Source organism: Pongo pygmaeus, chromosome 5 (genome assembly GCF_028885625.2).
Source record: "Pongo pygmaeus isolate AG05252 chromosome 5, NHGRI_mPonPyg2-v2.0_pri, whole genome shotgun sequence".
NCBI classification, from domain to species: Eukaryota; Metazoa; Chordata; class Mammalia; order Primates; family Hominidae; genus Pongo; species Pongo pygmaeus.
The window spans coordinates 83,396,017-83,408,325 of NC_072378.2; the positions used below are offsets into that span (position 1 = coordinate 83,396,017).

Here is a 12,309-nt window from a genome sequence, read left to right on the forward strand (position 1 = left end):
ACTACAGTATGTAGTTTACATATGATCCTTTAATCTTTAATAAACCCATTATGCAGATGGGGAAAATGAGACTTTGAGATACTAAAGTAACTTGCATAAGACAGCTCAGTCATTAAGTGCAGGTATGGCATGCAAACCAAATCTGACTTTTAAACGTTACTTCATCACCACAGCTGGAGGTGAGCTGCATCAGTACACAATTCCCAGGGAAGACAGGAAGTTACATAAGGAGGGAGAATTTGTGAATGGGTGAATAGAGCAGAAGGAGACTTTACTAACGTCTTTCGCGCATTCATTAGCCCTCAGCATGCTTAAAGTTGAGGTTTAAGGATGCTTAAAGGTGAGGTTTTCTTCTTACCCCGCAGTAGTGGCTGTTGACATTTGATATTTTTGCTCTTAAAGGTGTGAGATGCTCTTTCCAGTACAGCCTAGTGCCTTACAGAAAAGAATTTCAGAGAAACTAAAATTCGTTTTAGTCCATATTTCAAGTAGTGTGTTTTATTCCATATTTCAAGTAGCGTGATGGTACTGCTTAACAAAAGAACAGACATTGCTGTTCCGGGTTAACAGGACTAAGAATTTGTTCCCACATTCGGTCAGCACCAAGGCTAAGGAACAGCTTCACTCTCTAATCTTTCCACGAAATAGCTGTCACCTTGCTCCGGTGCTGAAGTTCGGGACGCCGAACCAGCTGAGCATGCGTACTTCCTCCTTGCAGGCCCTCCCTCCGTCCCGTTGGCTCCGCCCTCCGCGGACGTGCTGCGTCAGAACGCGTCTCACCCCTGGCGACCCCGGAAGTGGGTCGGGGGCTTGGCCTCTGCCCGGCCACAGAGCCGGAGCTGGAGGTGCAGTCCCGTCCGGCGGCGATCCTCGGGCAGGGCCCGGGGCCGGAGTTTGAAGATGCTGAACGTCCCTTCCCAGTCTTTCCCGGCCCCCAGGTCGCAGCAGCGTGTCGCCTCCGGGGGGCGTAGCAAGGTAAGCGGGTGGCTCCGTGAGTCTCTCCCCTCGCTGCGTTTCGAGCTCTGGCAGTGTGTTCTCTTCTTCCGCCTCAACTCCCAGCTCCTGCACCCCTCTCTAAGCTGTCGTTCCCTGCTGTCCTCGCCTGCAGCCTCTTTCTGATCCCACTCTGTCTACAGTCCCTAAACTCTTCTTACCTCCCTCCCTTTCACCTAGTAGTCCCTCTTCTTTCTGGTCCTTTATCCCGCTATCCGTTCCCTTCCTCCAAGTCCTTTCCCGCGATTTAAATTTATATGACAGAGCCAGGCACTGTGCTTGCGGTATTATAGGCGCTTGGTATTAGCCTCCTTCCCTCAACCTCATCTCCTCCCTGGTCTTTTGTTCTTCACTGCCTGAAGGAGTTGTACCACATCACTCGATGTGGGTTCCCTCGCAGGAGGGAAAGGCTTGGCAGTGGCGACAGTGACCGTCTGTGCAAGGATGGGGACTTCTGGAGCTGGAGAGCTAGGTCAGGTTTACAGACACTATCCAAGTCATACTGACTTTCTTTCTTCCCCTGGTACCTGATTGTTTTGTCATTGCCTTTTCTACTAGTATCACTTGCTAACTTCGAAGCAAATATAATACTCTTGAGTTCTTGTTGAGCACAGTTGCTGTTAGCAACAGGTGGAATACTGTACAGATATATTTTATATTTGCAGAATTCAATAAAAATTGTGTTCTTTGTTCTTTTGCGAATGTTGTTTGTTCCTATTTGTTAGTTCCTCATTCTGTAACCATATCTTTATCTTTCGTTTGTGACACTTCCACTTACTTGGGCCACTCGGTTAACTCTTGAGTCTTAGCATCATTTGGAACCCTTATCGATTTTCTTATTTTTCTCCACTTAGACCTGGCGTTCTGATTCTAGTTCAGAATGAATATAGGTTCAGGGATCTGTACTTTTCATTAGCTTTCCAGAGAAGTACTTACGGGTGGCCGTGTATGTTCTCAGTGCTTTATATGTATTAACTTTAATTTTCACAATTATCCTGTGAAATGAAAGCTTTTATTGTCTCTATTTCACAGAAAAGGAAACTGGCTAAGAAATGTTGCCCTAAATTCCGTAGGCTTGTGTTGTGGTTCTGCTGTGAAATTTCATTTACTGATTCATATATCAATCATCTAGCCATCCAATCATGTATATTTTTCTCACTGGTTTTTGACCTATTTCTTGAAGCTAAATACTTGACTGAATAACGTAGTCTTTCCAGAAAGAATCTCTGAATTAGAATATGAGTTACTGCCCTTCTTCGTTAAAAATACCAGCTGTGTTCTTAGCATCCATTTAAAGGAGAAAACTTAGAAGCAAAGACAAAAAGTCACACAGGGGGCGATGGCAAAGGTGAGTCTTTGGTCCAAAAAGAGAACAAGATAAGATTATTGTGCAATTCTAAGGAAAACTCAGACTCCACTCTTTTTCCTCTTTTCTTTGTGAAACAAAATGATGCTGAGAATGTAAAAACTGAGTCAGGTTTGGATGAAATGGGTAGAGGTTGAGAAAATAGAACCTAGTTGGGAAGGTTGTGTATTATACAAAAGGTTCTCAAATAGTGTTGTTTCATTCAACAGCATTTAGTTATAATATTGACGAGAAAAAAAAATTTCGTTTCGGCCGGGGCCACTGTCTTTGGAGTTTGCATGCTCTGTGTCTGCGTGGGTTTTCTCTGGGTACTCTGGTTTCCTGCTACAGCCCAAAGATATGCAAGTTAGGTTAATTGGTGTGTCTAAATGGTCCCAGTCTGTGTGAATATTGGATGTGTATGAGTGTGCCTTGCCATAGGATGGCATCCTGTCCAGGGTCGGTTCCTGCCTTGTGCCCTGAGCTACTGGGATAGGCTCTGACTACCTGTGACATTGAACTGGAATAGTTGGGTAAATAATTATCTAACTTGTTTTTTAATTAATCTTTCTTAAATGTATATATAGCTAACATTTCTTTCAGTGTTTAATATTAGAAGTATTTTGGTCTTTATTTAGAAGTCTGGTGATGTTTTTGTGACCAGAAATATGCTGCAGGAACTTTTGTTTATGTCAATTAACCCACGGTAAAATTAGTTTCGTTGTACATAGTTTAGTTTCCAAGCACCTAGTGACCAGCTTAAGTGAAGACTTATTGTAATTTTTTAAAGGCACAGATTTTGAAGTGAGAAAGACCTAGATTCTTTCACCATATCTGCCAGTTAATCTCTTTGAGTCTGTTTCCTCAGATGTAAATGAGAATAACAGTACCCATTGTATAGGATTGTTCATAGGACTCAATGAGATAGTATTTCTCTTAGCACAGCCTTGGTAAACACCCAGTAAATGCTACTTGTCCTGAGGCTTTTATTCAGATCTCACAGACTTGAGTGTGACACAGAATAGGCACTCAACATATGATAGTTATTATTTCTATTAATGCTAGTAAACAAATGCTTATTGAGAACCTACCATATGCTGGAGTTTGTGGTCTCTGATTTCAAGGTGTTTAGTCTCATAGGTTGCATGAAATAGTGAACATTCAGTTATAATGTCATAAGTACTACAACAGGGTGTTATGACCACTAAGGAGTTGAGGATTAGAGAAACCTTCCAGAGGAGTTAATGGGAGTTGGAGTGAGGTTGATCCATGCAGGGAAAGCAACACTTCTGTAAGCAAGTACTTGACAGCAATAAAGGAATCAAATAATCGGTTCCCATTTGGCTAAAGTATATAATGGAAAGGAGCAAAAGTTAGAACATGGAGCTAGTACGGTCAACTGTGACCAGATTGTGAAGACCTGGTAAAAATCCCTAGGGAATTTAGAGACGTTGTTGTAAGGTGACGTGAGGAGCCACTGAAGGAGGGAGAGCCTGTGATTAGATTTGCATTTCTGAAAGATTGCTTTAACTATCCTGTGGATTATGGAATGGAGAGAGGTGAGTGATTTTAGTTTGGGATGGGAAAGGTCATTTTCTCACACTTCATTTATTGGGATCAAGAGACCTAGAGTTTCAGTGATAGCCAGAATGGAGTGGTGTAGATGATAGGATGGAATGTGAAAGGCACCACAGACCTATTAACTTGGTTACTTTGGGAGTAAATGGATGTCTAAAATAGATATGATTCAGGAAAGGAGATATGTAAACATCCTTGAATGTGTCTGCCTTTACATTAAACATTCTTCTGTTACTACGTTACAAATTAGTCAGACAAGCTTAGTTCCATAGAGATATCTTGAAAATGTTCTGGTCAAAGTACTAATAATACTTCTCATCTGAAAACTTTGAAAATGTGTTTTATAAAACAAAACAAAATAAAAACCCAAACCATCCTGTTACTAAGTTCCCTAGGCAAGGGTTGGCAATTTTTTTTCTACAAAGGGCCAGGTGGTGTTTTCGGCTTTGAGAGCCTCATAAGGTTTCAGGCTCTTTACCACCACATGTGAAGATGATTCTTTGCTCAAGGGCTGTATAGAAACAGGTGCAGGCCATAGTTTGCCACCCCTTCCCTACAGTGTTAAAAGTTTTATTTTCCATTATTTGATAAACTTTGTTACTCAATGGATTCTTAGATAAGATTGCTATCTAATGATTTCTAATAGTCTGTTTATCTTGACAGTCCAGAAAATCAACTATAGTTAATTGTCTCTTGACCTTTTCTTCTGTCAAATCTCTTTTGATTTTTAAGGTGAAGAAATTTTGGTCCATACTGGTAACTGTAACATATTAATGTCAGAGCTGGGACCAGAACCTCTTTTCTAGTTTCTGGTTCAATACCATTCCTGTTATATGGTCAACCGTTGTAGCCCTGGGTTCCGCGTCCAAAGACTCAACCAACTTTGGATCAAAAATATTTGGGGAAAAAAATTAAAAATAACAATACAACAATAAAAAAATAAGAATTATAAAACAATACAATACAACAACCATTTACATAGCATTTACATTGCTTTAGGTATTATTAGTAATCAAGAGATTATTTAAAGTATATGGGAGGATGTTCATAGGTTATATGTCAGTACTTTGCCATTTTATATGAGACACTTGAGCATCCTGGATTTTGGTATAGGGTAGGGGGAAGTCCTAGGACCAGTCCCCCATGAATACTGATGGACTACTGTACTGTGACATCAATATGGTGAAAATTTCTGTGGTAGAATTTCTAAGCCCTACCTTTTATAATTCAAATACAGCATAAACAATGTTGACAGCCTCTTAAAGCTGTAAAAGGATTTATAGAATTGTTAGATTTGAGTTTTATTATCTTTTAAAATGGAATTAAAAGTAATGAAGAAGCTAGATTTAATTCTTCCTTTTTCCATTTTTAGGTACCTTTAAAACAGGGCAGAAGCCTTATGGATTGGATTCGACTGACCAAAAGTAGAAAGGATCTAACGGGATTAAAAGGCAGGTTAATTGAAGTAACTGAAGAAGAACTTAAGAAACACAACAAAAAAGATGATTGTTGGATATGCATAAGAGGTAGGTGGTATTTATTAAGTCCTTCAAAAAATGTTGCCTGAACTTTCCAATTGTGATGTTACATAACCTCATAGTGATGTTATTTTAAACAATTGACAATTATTTAACAAAAATATGCCTTGTGCTTAACAATAACTTATATAATTCTGACTTTGGATAGTATTTCTTCCTTAAGTAACCATTATATTCTGATGCAGAAAACAGTGAACTTCTGATATGAAAAAGTTTTTCTTGCTTCCTTGTACTGCATTTCCTTTGAAAGGAAACAAGTATTTGCCAGGCAGTATAGTATAAAATTATTTGGGAAAATCCAGTTTATATAGCAATAACTTTCTGTCTCAGAGCCTTATAACAGAATTCTGTTGGAAAAAAAAATCTCTGAGAATCTAAAGTAAACCTGAAAGTCCTGCATTAAAGCCAAATCTTCAGTTTTCACTTGCAGCAATTTTCATTACATGGTATATGTTTCTTAGCAATATTAGTTACTTGATTTTGTTTAGCTCAGAGTTCATTAGAAACTCCAAATTAGATATAAATGTATTGGAGGAGGTGAGCAGACAGACAAGAAGGTAGCTGATAAAAGCTGACTTTGTGGTAGCCAACGACCTGACATCTAGTAGGGGAAGAAAAATAAAAATGAAAGGCATCCAACTATACCATGAGGCTCCATACATGGTTAACTGTGTTTACCATCTGTTTAGAGAGGAAGGGAAATATATCATTTTTGTTCTTAATGCAATTGTAATTTTATCATTGTGTAATTTTTGTTTGTTGTCAGTTATCCTGACTACACTATAACCTATATGAGGGCAGGGACATTGTCGGTCTTACTGCTCTCTCCTTAGTGGCTGGCACATAGAGGCCATTGGCTTGTATTTGTTCAATGAGTGTAACACTTACTTTTAAGAAGTATGGTCACTTAAAGAGGTGTGTGGTGGTTTTCACAGTGGATTGGTGATATCAACACCAATAAATGCTGTATTAATGTCCTATGGATGCCATAACAAAGGACCACAAACTAGATGGCTTAAACAACAGAAATTTGTCTCATAGTTTTGATGGCTAGAAGTCTGTGATTAGGGTGTCAGCAGGGTTGGTTCCTTCTGAGGACTGAGTAACAATTTGTTCCATGGCTCTCACCTAGCTTCTGGTGGTTTGTTGGCAATCTTTGGAGTTCCTTGGCTTATAGAACATTACCCTAATATCTGACTTCATCTTCACATGGCATATTCCCTATGTGCTTGTCTGTGGTCAGATTTTCTGTTTTTATATGGACCCTAGTCATACTCGATTAGGGACCTCCGCTACTCCAGTATGACCTCATCTAATTTTGCATCTGTAACAACCCTATATCCAAATGAAGTCATATTCTGAGCTACTGATGTTTAGGACTTCAACCTATGAATTTGGGGGGCACAAATATGTTCAACCCATAACAGACACAATTAGAGTGTGAAATTTTCAGTGGCAAAGGGTATGGAAACTTCCAGCAGGTGATGACATAGTTTGTATTGAGACATAACAGGTGTTCAGCTCCCCAAAGTTCCCCAGAGACATACAAATGTGAATGGTACCAGCAATCTGGAATGAGGATTCTGGCAGGTGCAAAAAGATCCTTTTGACATTTTATACGGTTTTTGCCACCCTCTTTATCCTTCCTTCATGCTCCCTATCTGTTTACCAGCTGCAAGTAACTGGTACAGAATGACTTCCCCATTGTGCCTGAGTGTTTTCTGCTAGATAGGGTAAAGTCAAGATTAGTTTCCCAAGAACACCTTTCAGCTGGTCCAGGCTGCAGGCATGCCTGAGTTCTGTTTCTGCACTTGGAAACCACTTCAGGAAACTCGATTATGTGAACCCTTCATATCCTAGTGATATTAGATAATTGAGGCATTATTAGAATACAGTTAGACTTTATTATTCATATGATGTATTGATGGGGACAAGGGACTGGATTGCTGTGTTTGAAAAGTGATACAGGTTGAGTATCCCTTATCCAAAATGCTTGGGATCAGAAGTATTTTGAATTTGGGATTTTTTCAAATTTTGGAATATTTGCATTATATACTTACTGGTTGAGCATCCCAAATCCAAAGACCGGAAATTTAAAATGCTCCATTGAGTGTTTCTATTAAATATATTGGAGCTCAAAAAGTTTCAGATTTTGGAGCATTTCAGATTTATGAATTTGGGATACTTAACCTCTACACTGCTCCCGGTTCCATGTCCTCTGTAATGATTTGAATGTATGGCACCTCATCTGGTAAGGTTTTTGAATTAATCATGTTTTTTGTTTTTTGTTTTTTGTTTTTGTTTTTGTTTTTAAAGGAGACAGGATCTCGCTTTGTCCCCTAGGCTGGAGTGCAGTGGCTCGATCTTGGCTCACTGCATCCTTGACCTCCTGGGCTGAAGTAATACTCCTGCCTCACCCTCCTAAGTAGCTGGGATGACAAGTGTGCACCACCATGCCCAGCTATTTATTTTTTATGTTTTTCTAGAGATAGGGTCTTGCTCTGTTGCCCAGGCTGGTCTTGAATTCCAGGTCTCAAGCAGTCCTCCTGCCTCAGCCTCCCAAAGTGCTGGGATTACAGGCATGAGCTACCATACCTGGCCATGAATTTTTTAGAGGTTTCTGCTGGGGAACATGTTCTACTCTATCAATAGTAAGATGTTTTCCCCTCTTTGTAGAAATAAGATATGTCTTTTTTTAAATCTTTTTGACAGAGTTTGGTCTTTTATTTTATCAAGAAACACTCAGTTTAGACCTTGCTGATGGAGGAAGGATAAATGATTGTTAGCAGGCAGAGTGAAGCACCTTAAGAGGTCTACAAAGTGTAAGTGATATCAGACTGTTGGAAGGGAGACACATGAGTTAGGAAAATCAGAGATGCTTTTGTGGTAGAGATAAGCCTTGAAGCAGTAGACAGGATTTCAATAGGAAATGAGGAAGTGCACTCAGGTGGAAGGAAAGGCCTGAACAAAGGTACAAACACAGGAAAGTTTGAGGTGTTCTGGAGCTTAGGTTAATTGTTGGAGAATTATAAGACGGAAGGCTGGAAAGGTATGTTAGGTCAGATTGTGGACAACCTTGAAAGCCAGACTGGGAAATGTGTTCCTCATATAGATGGCAGTGTGTACTCTTGAAGGGATTTGAATGTGGGGACAGTGTTATAAGAGTATGCCTTGGAAAGATTAATCTGGTGGTAGGTGTGGTGAATTGAAATGGGATAAGGAAAGCATTTATCTTCTTACAGAAGTTCAGATGATAACAGGAGGTGAACCAGGATGTTGACAAAGGTCATAGACTAATAGGATGAATGTGAGACAAACAGATTACTGGTAACTTCTAGCGTGATCCCAATGAAACTAAAAATACATGTGTAAGGGAAATGGCTGTGCTTTAGTCAGGAGTAGGCCGAGGTGGCCTTTCTGCACAGCATAACTCAGTGGGTTTGGAGTGCAGGCACATCACCTCGCACATTATGTAACCGTGTCATGTGAGCTCGTGCTTGGCTCTGAGTCACTATTGTCTGTAAAAAGTATAATTGCCCTACTTACGCTGTACATACAGCTTGCTCACACCCAGTGAGAGAGTAAAGCCATGTTGAAACCGTCTACGATTCCTCGAGTGTTTTTCCAGCTACCCTCCGCTTGCCCACCCACTCCCCTCAGACCTCAGTTAGAACCTGACAGCATGACTAAACAGAATTATCTTTCTCTTCACAGCTGTTCTAATTTAAAATATTACTGATAGTTTCTTAATGGGGGAATGTTTGTGCCAACTTTAGTCTTGAAGGTTAGAGATAGTGTTTGGACCCAAGTTTTCATCAAAACTGTGCCACAGGGAAGCATGGTATCATAGTGCCATTTTTTTTTTTTCCTTTTTTCAAGTACTAATTCCTTCATTTTGTGACAATTGCTCCATTTTTAGATTAGGTCTGAATTCAACTGATCACAATGTGGGAGACACAATCAGTTTCTTCAGGAAATCTTAGAAAATATACAATTTGGTATGGGTGTTTACGACTAATATTTTGGGGACTGTTTTCTTTTTTTGAATAAGTAGCAGCATTTCTGCTTCATGTTCAGGTTGAATAAGTAGCAGCATTTCTGCTTCATGTTCAGGTGTGCTGAGCCTAGTCACATACCTTAAAATGATGGTATAAAAACAGCACTTGGCTGACAGTGGGATGTAAAAAATGAGCATCAGTTTGGAATGATCTGTAAGACGTGTGTATCAAGTTCCTAATTTTTTCATTTAATTTTCACCATTTTCTGTAAAGTATGTAATTATTGTAATGCAGTAGTAGTTAATTGGAATGCTGAAGAAATGGGTTTGTAGGGGGATTACTGGTTTTTTAAAAAACTTGAATTTACCATTAATTCATGCTTTTATATTTTTCTCTCTTATTGTTGTTTCTCCCTCTTTCTCAAGAACTAAAGATTTACAAACATGTAAAGTGTTGAGCAAGTAGCTAAATCACTCATCTGAGAGTTCTTCTGTCAAGCCTAGTTCAGACTGTTTGTACTGTAATATGATATGTTTTATTGTAGTATAGTCAGTGTTAGTAATGATGCATTAAGTAGTGAAATCATCGTTTGGGCAGCATGGTTCACCCTTTTATCTTAGTGAGGGTAAGGGAAGTGTGGCTCGATACTCAGTAACAGTCCATTTGAATAAATGGTATTTCAAAAAAAGTTGACTACTGCCAAAGGACTAGTGTCCCTGTTGCTAAAAATTTAGCAGATTAGGTTCTCCAAATGGTATTTTAATGGATTTCACTTATTTAGAAATGAACACATTTTGATTTCTCCTTATGCTGATTGTCATATACTAGTAAATTGAAGAGGCCTGCTTGATGCCACTGCAAAAGTGGCTTATAATGGGTCTGTATTTTTAATTTCATAACTATTTTTTAAAACTTGTGAAGTGGATCCTAAGAAGTAGTATTTAGTCCTGTTATATTTCCATTTCAGTTATTTAGATTTCTAGGTTCATTTACAACAGACCTTTTAAAATTTACTCATAGGATGGTAGAGTACATTTTTGTGAATATAGTTGACCCTCATTATTCATGGGCTTTATATTTGCAAGTTTACCTACTTGCTAAACTGTATTCATAACCTCAAACTCAGTACTCACAGTGTCTGTTAGTCATTCAAAGACACACACAGAGCAGTGAAAAATATCTTTGTTGCCCAACGTGCACATTCCTAGCTGAGGTTAGACAAGGCTATGTTCTGACTTCTTGTTTCAGTTCTTACACTGTAAAAAAGTGTCTTTTTGACCAGGCGCGGTGGCTCACGCCTGTAATCCCAGCACTTTGGGAGGCCGAGGCAGGCGGATCACCTGAGGTCACGAGTTCGAGAACAACCTGCCCAACATGGCAAAACTCCATCTCTACTAAAAATACAAAAAATTAGCTGGGCATGGTGGCACATATCCCAGCTACTCAGGAGGCTGAAGCAGGAGAATTGCTTGAACCTGGGAGTCAGAGATTCCAGTCAGCTGAGATCACACCATTGCACTCCAGCCTGGGCGACAAGGGCATAACTCTGTCTCAAAAAAAAAAAAAAAAAGTGTCTTTTTTTGAGGTCTGTTTAGTGCCATAATTTTTACATTTTTGTGTTTTTGGTTGGTGATTTTACTGTTTAAAATGGCCCCCAAGAATAGTGCTGAAGTGCTGTGGCAAGAAAGCTGTAGTATGCCTTATGGAGAAAATATATGTCAGATAGCCTTCATTCAGACATGAGTTATAGTGAGTTACAGCTGTTGGCTGTGAGTTCAATGTTCGTGAATCAACAGTATATATTAAAGAAGGTGTCTTTAAACAGCAACACACATTAAACAAGGTTATGTATTGATTGGTTGACAAATGTTGTCATTATGGGCTCATAGGAACCCAACTTTGTATTTTTTACTAGTAGCAATGGGTCAGTATTCGCTAATTCAGTGTTTGCAGCATACAGGAACCCAACTTTGTATTTTTTCCGAGGAGCAATGGGTCACTATTTACTAATTCAGTGTTTGCAGCAATTTTATGGAAATGACTGCCATGAACAAGGATAACCAACTGTATTTCTTTAGATTATCTTTTATTTATACTTCAGTAATGATAACGAAAGCTTTGTACTTTTTAGGTTAGATTGAGACCCACCAAAAATAGAACTGATTTATCTAACTGTTTTTTTTTCCCTAGGTTTCCTTGGCTCCTTGGTTCATTCTGTTTTCAGAAACTGCAGTGTTATTTGTCCATAGCAGGGAAATTTTTCTACCTGCTCTTTTAGGAGCAGTTTTTCAAATTTGGAACTAATGTTTTAATTTGTAATAGAACATATTAACCCAGTAATATACCATCTAAATAATAATATATTATTATTACAGTTCAACCATTCTGTAGTTTACTTTGTGTACTATCATCATTACTTTCTTGGCAGATTTTTGAACAACTCTCTTCTGCCATTTTCTTGTTTAGGTTAGATTAAAACCCACTGTATTTGTAACCTCAAACTCAGTACTCACAGTGCTTTTAGACATTCAAAGACACGCAGAGAGCAATGAAAAAATCTTTGTCGCCCAACATGCAGGTTCCTAGCTGAGGTCAAAGAAGGCAGTGTTCTGCCTTGAATACAAATCAACAATGTTCTGCCTTGAAGAAAATCAACATTATTTTAGTGGTACATTTCCCTTCATTCATTGTTTGCTTTTTTTTTTGAGACAGAGTTTCACTCTTGTCATCCATGTTGGAGTGCAATGGCACGATCTCAGCTCACTGCAACCTCCGTCTCCCGGGTTCAAGTGATTCTCCTGCCTCAGCCTCTTGAGTAGCTGGGATTATAGGCGCCTGCCACCATGCCTGGCTAATT

The 12,309-nt window shown here is 39.1% G+C and overlaps 1 protein-coding gene across 8 annotated transcripts in view; it reads left to right on the plus strand.

Annotated features, from left to right (window-relative positions):
• Positions 1-480: 480 nt before the first annotated feature.
• Positions 481-12,309, plus strand: part of LOC129038376 (cytochrome b5 reductase 4) — a 129,211-nt gene continuing 117,382 nt past the window's right edge. For all 8 annotated transcript variants that reach the window (XM_054491312.2, XM_063666373.1, XM_063666370.1 and 5 more), the window contains exons 1-2: positions 481-975; positions 5,289-5,442. In XM_054491312.2, coding sequence (XP_054347287.2) covers positions 901-975; positions 5,289-5,442 — 229 coding nt within the window. In that variant the 5' untranslated portion in view covers positions 481-900. The remainder of the gene's footprint in view (positions 976-5,288; positions 5,443-12,309) is intronic.